The 14564-nt window shown below is 38.5% G+C and overlaps 1 protein-coding gene across 2 annotated transcripts in view; it reads left to right on the top strand.

The window, feature by feature from the left end:
- Positions 1–14564, top strand: part of nup160 (nucleoporin 160) — a 69402-nt gene that overhangs the window by 16792 nt on the left and 38046 nt on the right. For both annotated transcript variants that reach the window (XM_084396353.1, XM_084396352.1), the window contains exons 4-8: positions 2029–2254; positions 9811–9886; positions 9984–10098; positions 10269–10508; positions 10595–10692. In XM_084396353.1, coding sequence (XP_084252479.1) covers positions 2029–2254; positions 9811–9886; positions 9984–10098; positions 10269–10508; positions 10595–10692 — 755 coding nt within the window. The remainder of the gene's footprint in view (positions 1–2028; positions 2255–9810; positions 9887–9983; positions 10099–10268; positions 10509–10594; positions 10693–14564) is intronic.

The following is a 14564-nucleotide window of genomic DNA, read 5'->3' as shown; positions in this document are numbered from 1 at the left end:
AGTAATTATGTTACTGCCATAAAAGTTGGCATGCTGTATTTTCTTATATAAAGGAACAATTTAAAGGGTTAAGAGCATGACAATTGGAGACTTTAAAAATAAGGACCACCCTACTTAGCATGTCCAGTATTGCTGTTATCAATGTTCCTTTTTCAATTTATGAGGCTACAATTCGTAATTATCAGCTTTTCAACAAGTCCTGGACAACCTGTAATTGTGCATGCAGTTTTCCAGCCATAGAATAAGTCAGGAGTTTTAAATGTTTTTCAGGGCAAGGACCCCTTAGGGACGTTCGCATATCGCATCTTATGCACGCTCAAGTTCGTTATTTCAAATGTAGGCACAGGGGGCGTTCTTTACTGTATACATCTCAACTTTTCAGAATGCCGCAAGCGCACCGCAGGTCATGTGACAAAAAGCAACAGATCAGCTTCAGCTTTTCTGTAACAACACCGAAAGCTCGGCCGAACAGCTGATCATAGCTGTACAGGGCGGGTTTTTCATTTCTCATCTCCATAGATATATCTAGTAGTAAAGCTAATGCAAGGACTAGAAATCAATTAAGCTTTTGCTGATACTTCCTCGTCATCTTGGAGAGCACATGGTTGCATAGCAACAACAGACACCACGGGAGCGCAAGCGCTTGTGGAAAGGAGGAGAAAACGGCGCGGTCGCACTTTCCACGCATTTTTAGACACGATATGTGAACGGCTCCTTATCCGATAGATATGGAGCAGATACACCCGATACAAATTGTCAAAAAAAGCTACATATTAAAGAGTCATGAAAGCCTAAAACATTTCTTGAGATGTTAACAGTTATGTACAAGATGCACATCAATGAAAACAACAAACACTTTATTATTTAGAGAAAAGTGGCTTCTTTTTCTGAGCTATTTCATTCTTCCGGTTTAAAAAGCAAAGTTGATTCTCTGTATTATTCAAGAGAATAAACTTAATTTAATCCAATCACTGCGATTGGATTATGCATGAGATCGCATTACAGCGGAGAATGCAAATGTCACACAAGATTGTTACAGTTAGGGATGTCAATTTACACAAATTCCCATGATCAATCGTTGTTTAAATTAACGGTCGATTAATCGTTAAGTTAGCCTTAATACTGCAATATGTGTCTGCTGCTGTGGCATTTAGCCAACAGCATGACGGTGTGCAAATGCTGCTCAAAACGCTGTTCCTCACCAAATGAATGCGAGTGGTTTTTAGTCTAAATAAAGGGCTAGCAGTATTGTAAAATGAGTCCATGTGATTGATCATTTAATTAAATTACTTATTTAATAATCAAATATGACGACTAATACAACTGTCACAACAGCCTCAGTTGTGCCTATTTGTCATAATGTCTAACTCCTGTTGTGGATGTGCAGTCCCAATCATAGTTATTATAAGCAGAGCATTGCTGTTTTGAACACGGTAAACTGAAACCCTTTGCAACGGGTTAACCGTTGGATGGAAAGCGCATCCAATATGAGATTAATCGGATATATACAAAATAAACATATTACAAATGATATCTGCTCAAACTGACGCGAGCAACACGCATGCGCATGACCTTGCTTAATTGACAATAGATAACTTTTATTCGATTAAATAATTATATTATTAATCGATCGATTAATCGTTAGCATCCCTAGTTACAGTGTTGTTCGTTCACCTCTAATGGTGAACCATTAGCTTTGCATTTGAACACGTCATAAGTGTATCAGTACAATAGCACAAAAGTGTTGTTTGAATTTTCCACGTGATGTGGTCAGAGCGGAGTTTGACCACCAAAAGCATGGAAATATGACTTTAACAATATTTAATATGTAGCCTAACAACAACATGCGGTTTATCAACACTCGCAACACGGATCACAGTTCATATCCAGAACGGAGCAAGTGTGCCTCAAGTTGTGATTTTTAAAAAAAAAATTTGCATATAAGAAATATGAATGTAATGTAATATGTAATATGAATGTAATATTACTTATACAAATCTGTAATTTGTATGACCTTTTCTCTTATAGGATCTGGTCACTGAACTCCAGATGCAGTCCATTTTCACAGACATTGGAAAGCTGAATTTAAATGAGCCAGCCCACAGTTATGTGCTCCCGTTTGCACAGGGAACACAGTCGACCTCTCCATCCACATCTGCCGCCTGGATCAGTCATCAAGGGGAAGCTCTCTTTGCTCTTGCCTCACCGTCAGGCAGCATTATTATAGTCACGTTACCTCCTCACGATCAAGATGGTTTGTATCTATCTATCTATAGTGATCTTTATCTGTAAAGCTGCTTTCACACTTCCAACGACACGCAGTGACAAACGACGTGATCCCATTAACTACAACGGAGAGCTGGCGATTTCCTGTGACCGTTGGCGACAGGAAATTGGCGTATCCAGCGGCACAAAGTTGAGATTTAACTTTGTGCAAATGAAGGGCGGCTTTCATGAGCAACAACTAAAAGTCGTGAATGTCATTCATAAGTGTTATTAGGCAACCAGTAGTGGGAACACCCACTAGCAAAGTCGCTGGCAGTGTGAATGCAGCTTTACCCTGTATACATTGATACATAGTTTGTGGATCCTTAAAGTTTGACAAAAAAATAAATAAATATATATATATATATATATATATATATATATATATATATATATATATATATATATATATAGCAAAGTTTTAAAGTATTACATATCATAAATATTCATATCTGTTAAAATTGTAGTTTCTTAATTTCCAATTGTGATATGCCAAGGGGACATATAGAATATTTGAGTCTAATAATTGGTAAATTACTTGTGAAAATATACACAGGCTGTAAGCTGCATGGCACATCAGAAGCAAATAGAACAAATTTTAATCAATGCTATGTACAGCCGTGGCCAAAAGAATTGCCATTGACATAAATTTTGTTTCACAAAGTTTTCTGCTTCAGTTGTTGTGGTGCTGATTCACATTGTTTCTGGATTAATGTGCAGAGTGATAAGATGCATTTTAAATAATTGCAAAAAGCTTAAAGGTGCTCTAAGCGATGTCACGTTTTTTTAGGCTGAACGCGTGCACATGAAGGGGGTGTGGGGAGTGGAGGAGAGTGAAGCATGAAGAGGGAAGTTAGCTAGAGGAGAGATGTCATAGACAACGACTAACGTTAGAATTACATTCTCTTGAATTTTGAGACGACGTTCCAATGAACAAATAGCAAAGAAGAGGGAAAAGGAGAAGGAACGCTCAAAGTCCCAAATTTACATCGGAAAAGCCCGTTTATGGATGCACGGGAGGGGATGGGATGAGGAGGATGGAGGGTCAAGCTAAATGAACTACCTCCAAAGAAAGATGTGCAGCCATCATCAATTTGCATCAAGATCTCACGTGCAAGGAAATTGCTGCAAAGAATATAACACCTGAAAGATCCATTCACCAGATCATCAAGGAGAGAGGTTCAGCTGCAGTGACGAAGGCATCAGGACGTCCCAGAGTGTCCAGTAAGCGCTAGGACTGTCTCCTCTTGAGGAGAAGCTACAGAATTGTGTCAGCACCTGTGCAGATCTTTCTAATGTTGGCAGCAGGTAGTTGAGGCAAAGAGTTCTCTCCAACTGGTGGCCTGGTGTCAAGACAGGCAGCAAAGAAGCCATTTCTCTCCAAGAAAACCATCAAGGACATACTGAAATTCTGCATGAAGTACAGGGATTGGAGAGCAGAAAACTGGTGCAAAGTTATTTTCTCTGATGAAGCCCCCATCGGACTGTCTGGGACATCTGGAAAATCGATTGTCTGGAGAAGAAAAGGTGAACGTTACCATGAGTCCTGTGTCGTGCCAACAGTGAAGCATCCTGAGACCATCCATGTGTGGGGTAGCTTTTCATCCAAGAGAGTGGGTTCTCTCACAATTCTGCCCAAAAACACTGCCAGGAATAAAGAATGGTATCAAATGACCTGCAAGATAAACTTCTCCCAACGATCCAGGAGCAATTTGGTGAAGATCCATGCGTTTTCCAGCATGATGGAGCACCATATAGGGGCTTTCGCATCGGATAGTTCTAGGAACTAGCCACCAGGGCGGAACTTTGAAGTGACGTAAGCCGGGCTCGTTGTTGTGACTTTTATTTTGATGGCGCTGAGAATGCCAGAGCCTGAGCAAACAAACAGTGCTTGCATTCTCCGTGTTCATTAGTTTACGATCTGTCGATACGATATTTGATAGAACTGTTAGACATAGAAAGTAGACAGTATATGAAAAGTTATTAGCGTATGCAAGTGTGGTTGATGCCCAATGTTGCTAGCTGAGCAGAAATGCATGATCATGTTTCGCTTGGTCCCCTCAAAGTTGCGTTGGATTTTCTCCTTAGCGTAAAGGTTAAGAGGCCCATCTACCACTGTTTTACATGTTTGTATAGTTAGTTTCTGGAGGAAATTTATAGGTGATAATCTCTGAGTTTACATAGTTTTTTTAAAAAGGGTGGGTGCTGGTGTTTCGCGTGCGTTCGGCCAATCCGTGTACACTAACGTCCTATAGTGCTGGCTCAGGCAGGATTTGGCCCAGAAGCTGATATCCAACATGCCAGAGTGGATTGCAGAGGTCATGAAGAAGGTCAACAGCACTGTAAATATTGACTGTTATATATTGAATGTTTTTGCCAGAAAAAAAAAGCCTTTAAAACTTATGATTATTGTTGTTTTACAGTATACCTTTGAAGCATGTGAAAAACATTATCTACAAATACTGACGCAGCAAACTTTGAGAGAAACTAAATTTATGTCACGGCCAATACTTTTGGCAATGGCTGTACACACTTGCTTATGCCAAAAGGACAAAGGGATTTGAAACGATGCTTTGTCTCAAGCCGTTGCAGCATGGCGTTGGCACCTGGCATGCTTGCCGTAGACATTTGTCATGTTTCAAGCTTGCATGACTTTCTGCTTTGGAACACAAAAGACGACATTGTGATGAAGCTGTTTTTGTTCTATTTCAAACACCAAAAAGGACATAACAGTAGCATGAAATTGATCCATAACATAATTTGTAAAAAGTTGAATATTTGTAAGTTCTGCAAGTCAAGTCATCTTCATTTATATAGCGCTTTTAACAATGTAGATTGTCTCAAAGCAGCTTTACAGAGATAAGCGTATAATTTAAGGTAACAGAGATTGTTTCGGCTTTACAGCAGAGTTAAGTTATTTCCATCTAAAGTTAGTTTTAATTGATTTGGTTCCGTCGCAATGATCATTTGTTATTAAATTAGGGGCCGCTAAGACGACACCCTTCTCTCTATACACAGACTTTAAACGCGAACCTGTGAGAAACGCTGATGGCGGTCACATGCGCATTTAGAATGGGTTCTATAGTTATGTGCGTTAGAATATACGCAGGTTTGGAATTCCCTACAAGCCAAGCCTAAACAAAATACTTGTCTTTCCTTATAAAGTTTGATAAGGAATTTTATTTTATTTGTTGCTTTGGGGTAGGACCGCAAGACGAATTTTCCCGACAACGCCTTATCTGTAGAGTGGTAGTGGGATCCTCCATAGGGAGAGACTAGTTGGCACTTCAGCACTGCGTTGTCATCGGTCCAGGTGAAGGTCCTTCGTCAGATCTGGATACGGCCCGGATCCGGCAGGCTGCAGGAAAAACCTTGGGATAAACACAGACACTAAAATTAGCGTAGATGCCATTCTTCTCATGATGTAACGAGTACATCAGGATTTTTGGGAAGTGTTCCCGGTTCCGGCTGACCTAATCTATGCAGCATAACATTAAATTATAGAAGTCTATAATGTATTATGTGAAAGCTAGGTCAAAGAGATGTGTCTTTAATCTGGCTTTGAACTGACAGAGTGTGTCTGCTTCCCGGACAATGGTAGGAAGACTGTTCCAGAGTTTTGGTGCTAAATAGGAAAAGGATCTACCGCCAGCAGTGGATTTTGATATTCTAGGTATAATCAACTGGCCGGAATTTTGAGATCGTAATAGACGTGACGGACTATAATGCGTTAAGAGCTCGCTCAAGTACTGCGGAGCTAAACCATTCAGTGCTTTGTAAGTAATCAGCAATATTTTAAAATTTATGCGATGTTTAATAGGGAGCCAATGCAGTTTTGACAGAACTGGGCTAATATGGTCATACTTCCTGGTTCTGGTAAGAACTCGAGCTGCTGCGTTTTGAACCAGCTGTAGTTTGTTTATTAAGCGTGCAGGGCAACCACCTAGTAGAGCATTACAATAATCTAGCCTTGAGGTCATGAACGCATGAACTAATTGTTCCGCATTTGTCAATGAGAGCATATGACGTAATTTAGATATATTTTTAAGATGGAAAAATGCAGTTTTACAGATACTAGACACGTGACTTTCAAATGAAAGATTGGTATCAAAGAGCACACCCAGGTTCCTAACCGACGACGAAGACTTAACAGAGCAGCCATCAAGTGTTAGACAGTATTCTAGGTTATTACGTGAGGACGTTTTTTGTCCAATAATTAGAAACTCTGTTTTTTCAGAATTTAGAAGTAGGAAATTACAAGTCATCCAATTTTTTATATCCGCTATGCATTCCGTTAATTTTGTGAATTGATAAGTTTCGTTAGGTTTTGAAGAAATATAGAGCTGAGTATCATCGGCATAACAGTGAAAGCTAATGCCATGTTTCCTAATGATATCTCCTAAGGGTAGCATGTACAGAGTGAACAGCAGCGGTCCTAGTACTGAGCCTTGTGGTACGCCATACTGAACTTGTGATCGATGAGACATCTCACCATTTACTGCTACAAACTGATAACGGTCAGATAAGTATGATTTAAACCATGCTAGTGCATTTCCCGTAATGCCAACATAATGTTCTAATCTATTTAAAAGAACGTTGTGGTCGATGGTGTCAAACGCAGCACTAAGATCGAGTAACACTAATAGAGAGATACAACCACGATCGGATGATAAGAGCAAATCATTTGTGACTCTAACGAGAGCTGTTTCGGTACTATGGTACGGTCTAAATCCGGACTGGAAATCCTCGCAGATATCATTTCTTTCAAGAAAGGAACACAGTTGTGAGGATACTGCCTTTTCTAATATCTTTGACAGAAAAGGTAGATTCGAGATCGGCCTGTAATTGACTAATTCTGAAGGATCAAGTTGCGTTTTTTTAACAAGCGGTTTAATCATAGCCAGCTTAAAGTTTTTTGGTACGTATCCTAGTGACAAAGACGAATTAATGATATTAAGAAGAGGATCTATGACCTCTGGAAGTATTTCTTTCAGTAGCTTAGTCGGTGTAGGGTCTAACATACATGTTGTAGATTTAGATGATTTAATGAGTTTAGTAAATTCTTCCTCTCCTATAGCAACGAATGAATCAAATTTTTCCTCAGGGAGACTACAATGCACTGCCTGATGCGATACTGTAGTAGACGGTTGCATAGTTATAATTTTGTCCCTGATATTATCAATCTTATAAGTGAAGAAGTTCATAAAGTCATTACTGCTGTGTTGCTTGGAAACTTCGGTGCTTGAAGCTTTATTTTTCGTTAGTTTAGCCACCGTTTCAAATAAATACCTAGGGTTATGTTTATTTTCTTCTAATAGGGTTGAAAAATAAGCAGATCTAGCAGCTTTTAAAGCCTCTCTGTAAGTAATTGAGCTCTCTTTCCATGAAATGCGAAATACCTCTAGTTTTGTTTTCTTCCAGTTGCGCTCCATTTTTCTGGCTGCTCTCTTAAGTGCCTGAGTGTGCTCGTTGTACCACGGCGTTGGACTATTTTCTTTAATCTTCTTTAAGCGCAACGGAGCAACTGTGTCTAAAGTGCTGGAAAAGAGAGAGTTAAACGTTTCTGTTGTAATATCTAGTTCTTCTAAGCTATCTGAGATGCTGAGATGATGAAACTGATTAGGAAGATTATTAATAAAGCAATCTTTAGTAGCAGAAGTGATAGGTCTCACATATTTGAAACACGGAGTCGGCTTTGCAGCCTTGGCTAAATGCAAATTACACGAGACTAGATAATGATCTGAGATGTCATCGCTCTGCTGCAGAATTTCAACGGCATCCACATCTATTCCGTGTGATAATATTAGATCTAGAGTATGATTACGACGATGAGTAGGTCCTGACACGTGTTGTCTAACTCCAATTGAATTTACAATGTCTTTAAATGCCAATCCCAATGCATCTTTTTCATTATCGATGTGTATATTAAAATCACCAACAATTAGTACTTTATCTGCAGTCAATATTAATTCTGATAGAAAGTCCGCAAATTCTTTGATAAAGTCTGTATGGTGCCCTGGTGGCCTGTATACAGTAGCCAGCACAAATCTCAAACGTGATTTATCGTTTACACTATATATTTTTACATTAAGCACCAATGCTTCAAAAGAATTATATTTAAAACTTGATTTCTTAGTGGTTTTGAAACTATTACTATAGATTACAGCAACACCACCCCCTTTGCGCTTCAGACGAGGCTCATGTTTATAACAGTAATCTTGCGGGGTTGATTCATTTAAAGTAATGTAATCGTTTGGTTTTAGCCAGGTTTCTGTCAAACACAGCACATCTAGGTTATTATCTGAAATCATATCGTTAACAACGAGTGCTTTTGAAGTAAGCGATCGAATATTCAGCAACCCAAGCTTTAGCATTTGCTCATCTGTATTATAGCTGTTTTTTATTTGTTGAACATCAATTAAATTTTTAACCATAGTTGGGTTTAAACGTTTTTTGGATTTCCAAATTCGGGGAACAGACACAGTCTCTATATGATGATAGCTATGCGAAAGAGGCTCTATGTGATAGGATTTATCTGACCTTGGTGACGCGAGGCCGCTAGCAGACAGTCGGTTAAGCCAGTCTGTCTGCTTCCTGACCTGAGCCCCAGATTGTCATGTAAAGAGCATTCATGTTTGTGAAGGTCTTAAATTTCGGCATACTATTAATTTAAGTGGCATGTTAAATACCCTTATAAAAATGTAACGTTAACACAAAGGGCATTTAGTAAAGAACTATTTGGAACTATTTACTTTAGCCAGATTTTTGTCCACTATTTTAGTAGTTCCACTAGTTCTTGCCTTTTTAAACAATTACAGAATTTGAATTGAATTTCATCAAAAGGGTAAAAATGTTACTAAATTAGTTACTGATAGTTCATACAACTTAATTCTGCTGTTTAAAGGAATAGGTCACCCAAAACAATTATCAATAGCTATGTTTCCATCCAAAGTTGCAAATTAAACTTGCGCAGAAATTGGAATATTGCATAAAACATTTTCGAATAAAGCACCGTTTCCATCCCATGTGTTCAAGTGAAAAAAATCATCACTTCTTGGGAAATTGGTGCAAAATATCTGTATGCATAAAAATAGGTGGATTGTTTGTTTGACTTTTGTGGAATACAAAAAGAGAAAAGATCATCAAGAAAATAAAAACACTCCGGCAACAGAATGTTAGATTTTGGGTGAACTATGCCTTTTCTTAAAGGGATGGTTCAGAGTAAAATCAACCTAGGTTCCTTTGCACCATGACCTTGAGCCAAACACCCCCCAGAAGCCTTTTTTCCCTTGGTCGAATATTATTAAAGTTAGAGCTTATTTAGAGATATCAGCTTAGTGCAGACGCGAGATCACTTCAGTGATTTGGGAAAAGCACGTAAAAGTCCTGGTATTTTTTTACCTTTTTAGATAAACATAATTAGAGAATATTACAAATATTTTCATTTTTGTGTTCTGAAGATGAACTCTAAAGTCTTATGGGTTAACATAATGTGCAGATACCTGTGTTTTACTAAATCATGATTCCTCTTTCTGTCACAAAAAGGGACCGTGTCAATTCTGGAGTTAAAACAGAGTTCAATGATGCAGCGGTTGGCCGGCTGGATGCCTACTGCTATCAGGTACATTATTTCTTTTGCATACAATTTAAATGTTAATTGAATCACACACAATACAAAACAGAGCAGAAACTTTTTAAACGGATGATCCCATTCACAGGGGAGATCAGAGCACGTCTGATGTAGCCGTCAGTCTGGCTGTCCACCAGCTAGAGGACGACACGTTTGTATTTGCGCTGTGTCAAGATCATAAGCTGCGGATGTGGTCATTTAAGGTCAGTTTGGCTCCTGATTATCCATACATCCAACTTCATTCTCGGATCAAGATGTAATTACTATGTCTTTAAATTTCAGCAACTATGTGTAACATGTCATCTGTGCGCGTTTCACTCCTTTATCTAGTTTCATGCCAATCACATTGATGTATAAATTGTTTGTCTCTCAGCATCAGATGTGTCTGTTGGTGACTGATATGCTGGTGTATATGCCCGTGGGTCGTGGGGATGTGAAGGTTTCTCCAGCGCATGCTCATAAGCTCCGACTCTTCTTCTCCTCATCCATCGGTCTGTGTCTCGCCGTCTACCTCGCAGTTCCCAATCGCAGTCAGTTCTGTGTGCTGCAGCTAGTGGCCAATGAGAACAATCGCTATAGCCTGGATCACATCTCAACTCTATTCTCAACACAGGTAGAGTTCAGTACAGTAAACATTAAATCCTTTATATGATTACTGATGGAATTGTACTTATAATGATATGTGTTTGTGTGACACAGGAGACAGTAGTGGATTTTGTCTTGACGGCGACGGATATTTGGGCTGTTTGGCTGGATAATGACAACCAGACTGTGGTGAAGTACATCAGTTTTGAGCAGTGAGTAAAGCAGAGTGAAATAGCCCACTTAATCTATGAACTAAAGTGGAAATGAAGCAGTCAAGTTAACTTTATTTAAATGGATTTCCAATCTAATCAAATGATATAACAAACACAATAAATGTGAGATAATTAGAGAGACACTTAAAGTCAGACAGTGGAGGACTGATAGTAAAGGATAAAGACCGAGACAGTGAAAAATGGAGACTGGGAAGCCACAGGGCATCAGAAGACAAAAGGGAGGCCACTTTAGCATTGCTGTTACATAGTTAAAGCAAAGGACAAAAGAGTCCATTTTCAAAAACCGCTGCTGAAACGGAGATACTTTTCAGCATGGAATGATACACATTCGAACTCAAGTCCCACTGTCTCAAGATTTCCATATTTATCTTTGGCTATACAATTATGTTGCCAAAATTACTGTCAGAAATTAAAATGAACTACAACCATTATAAACATCCGTCTGTCATTCCACAACATTCATAGATCAAAGCTGATGCAAACTGCAAAATAAATATTTCCTACTTTGATTCCAAGTTTACCTTTTGTTTTATAATTTTTGATTAGAGTGGAAAACAGTTTACTAAATAATGTTAGCTTGACACTTCATTTTCACTTTAAACAGTCAAATCCCATACTGAATGCTGCTGAAAAATAGGTCTCAAACACTGATGAGCAAAAACATTGACCAGTCCTAACAAGGCCACATTTTAACCCTCTGGGGTCTAAGGTGTTTTTGGGGTCCTTGAGATGTTTTGACATGCCCTGACATTTGTGTGTGGTTTTTTTTTCCAGTTGCTTATAAACATATTAATGGCAAAGGTATAATTATCTATTTAGCACAAACAGGGCTACCATAATATGTGAGCAACGTGTGTACATGTTTGTATTTTTGAGAGAATAATGTTTATGCATGGTTATTGAAAAAACTCAAAATTAAAGTTTCTGAAATAAGGCCAAAAAACACATACTAAATATGTGTCCACAATACTTTTGAATAATGGATGTTGTTGCCTAGAGTTTTTGCTTCAAAATGATCTGAAAATCATCCTGCCTAATCATTCACCTAAAACAATACATTGATTTAAACTTTGTAAGACACATTTTGTTTGGAAAGGCAATATGCGTGGGGGCGTGATTCACACCTGAGAAGACAAAGACCCGCACAATGAGCTTCGTAATGAGCCGCATAATGAGCCTTTCATTCAGGTGTGTCACAGAGTACCACAAGTAAAGAATGTGAGGACTTATTTTGTATGCATGCAAATTGCATAATATCCAAGGTAAACATTTCTAGTAACTATGCAGTTAATTCTCATACTGTATTTTCAGGAAGTTTTGGAATATATCCTCTCCCCAAATGTGTCACTAACAAAAAACTATATTAAATAATTTAATGAGACGGTTTATATTGACCTGTTAAGATGTTACTTACATCTACCTTGTGAATATATGTTTTGCTATTTTATTAAATAGTTTTCACATATAAATCAACAATTACAATTTTAACACTATTTCAAGTGTAATCGTTCTTTTTAAAAAGTATACAGTACATTGATTTTATCATACGTATTTCAAAGTTAATGATTCATTAGTTTGAATATTGGAACAAACACTATAATAACATCTTAGTTGATAATTCAATATACCTACTTTATTTTTAACAAAACATCACATACTATATATTTAACATGAGCAGAAATTGGCAAACAAAAGCTTATTTGATGTGACAGTAGTCTTTTTACAGTATAATCTATCGAAAACTCAACGAAATCTTGTCTAAACATTCATATTTCATCTGTAACATATCGGTTTTATGATATATTTGCATATACATGTTAATTGGCAGTTTAATACGTTGCTTATACAAAGACATTTTATTTCAACATATTTCAGTCGATTTTTACTCATCTCAGTATAGAAATATAGTTTGGTAAAAGCTACTAGTAGATGTGTTCATGTAAAAATAACATGTTTACTAATGTAAGTGCAAGTGTTAACGAAAGGCACAGATGTGCGCTGTTGTTTACAGCTGTAGTAAACATCTGTGCCGTTCATTCATTCACACACAGACACGCGATTCATATTCAAACAGTCTTTTTGCGTTTACCGACACTATTGCATATCACGATTAGAACAAAGCACTTAAGAATAAAAAACTTACTACAGTCCTCTGAATAGCTGGATCCGTTGCTCCTCGATGTGAAACTAAATTATTCCCAAGGATTATTCCTCACAGCGAAGCAAGACGACATAAAGTGCACGAGTCTGATTAAACTCGCGGTGTGTTTTATCCAGCTGATGTGGGCGTTGACACGTTTGCATGGATCGCTTCAGATCATTTGCGTTTGAATAGCGCGTGGTCATATTAAAACTTAATGAGCTATAATGAGCTGAGATGAGAAAGACTGACATTTCTCTTTCATACAGATTACATAAACTGAGAATATTTGTTTTTATATAAATTACTTCATTTAAAAGAAGAGAATTCAAGCTTCATGCCTGTGTGCCTGTTTGACTGAGTATTCGCTGAGTTACAGTTCATTTTTGGACTCGTTTCAGAATGGGCTTCACTCACAGAGAAGGCAGAACTCGCATCATGTTTATTTTTCTTTATTTGGCAAAAAGCACAACACTTTGTTTTTATTGTGAGTATACACAAAATACTCTTGTATTACATACACTTGTATGTAAGATCAAAATCGACAGAGTATTTTGAGTCTCTTTTGCACTGATAAGAAAAAAAGCGAGCAGATCATGCCGGCGTGATTGCCAACCCCAGAGGGTTAATGTCTGGGTAGATTAGATAGTAAGCAAACAATCAGTTATCGTAATCAGCGTGTTGGATGCAGGAGAAATGCGCAGCAATAAAGATCTGAGCGACTTTGAAAATGCAAAGGCTACTGGGGCAGAGTATCTCTGAAACGGCGAGGCTTGTGGGTTGCTCCCGGTCAGCAGTGGTGAGAAATTTACAACAGTGGTCCGAGGAGGGACAAACACAAACCGGCAACGGGGTGTTGGGCACCTAAGGCTCATCGATGCTCAAGAAGGGGAAAGGTCTACTGTGGCACAAGTCATACAAAGTTTTAATGATGGTTATGGGAGAAATGTCACAACACACAGTCAAGTCAAGTCATCTTCATTTATATAGCGCTTTTAACAATGTAGATTGTCTCAAAGCAGCTTTACAGAGATAAATGTATAATTTAACGTAAGATTGTTTTGGCTTTATAGCGGTTCTTTAATAAAGTTATTTTCCAGCTAAAGTTAGTTTTGATTGATTCGCTTCCGTCGCAACGATCATTTGTTTTTAAATTAGGGCCGCCAAGACGACACCATTCTCTCTACACAGACTTTAAACGCGAACCTGTGAGAAACGCTGATGGCGTTCAGATGCGCATTAAGAACGGGTTCTATAGTTATGTGCGTTTGAATATATGTGTGCAGGTTTGGAATTCCCTGCAAACCAAGCCTAAACAAATTACTGGTACACAGTGCATCACATTCTGCTGTGTAGGGGGCTGCGTAGCCACAGACCAATCTGAGTGCCTAAGATAACACCTGTCCACCGCCAAAAACCGGCTACAGTGAGCATGTGAGCGTCAGAACTGGACCTTGGAGCAGTGGCAGAAGGTTGTCTGGTCCGATAAGTCCCGTTTTCTTTTACATCACATGGACGGCCGTGTGCGTGTGCAGCGTTTACCTGCAGCGTGCGCAGCGTTTACCAGTGACAGCACCAGGATACACCGTTGGATGACAACCTGGTGGAGGGAGTGTGATGCTCTGGTCAATGTTCTGCTGGGAAACCCTGTGTCCAGCCATTCATGTGGATGTAAATTTGACATGTGCTACCTTCCTAAACATTGTTGCAG

Source organism: Rutilus rutilus, assembly GCF_951802725.1.
Source record: "Rutilus rutilus genome assembly, chromosome: 23".
Lineage (NCBI taxonomy): Eukaryota > Metazoa > Chordata > Actinopteri > Cypriniformes > Leuciscidae > Rutilus > Rutilus rutilus.
The sequence above is the reverse complement of the archived record's forward strand: the minus strand, read 5'-3'. Positions and strand labels throughout refer to the sequence as shown.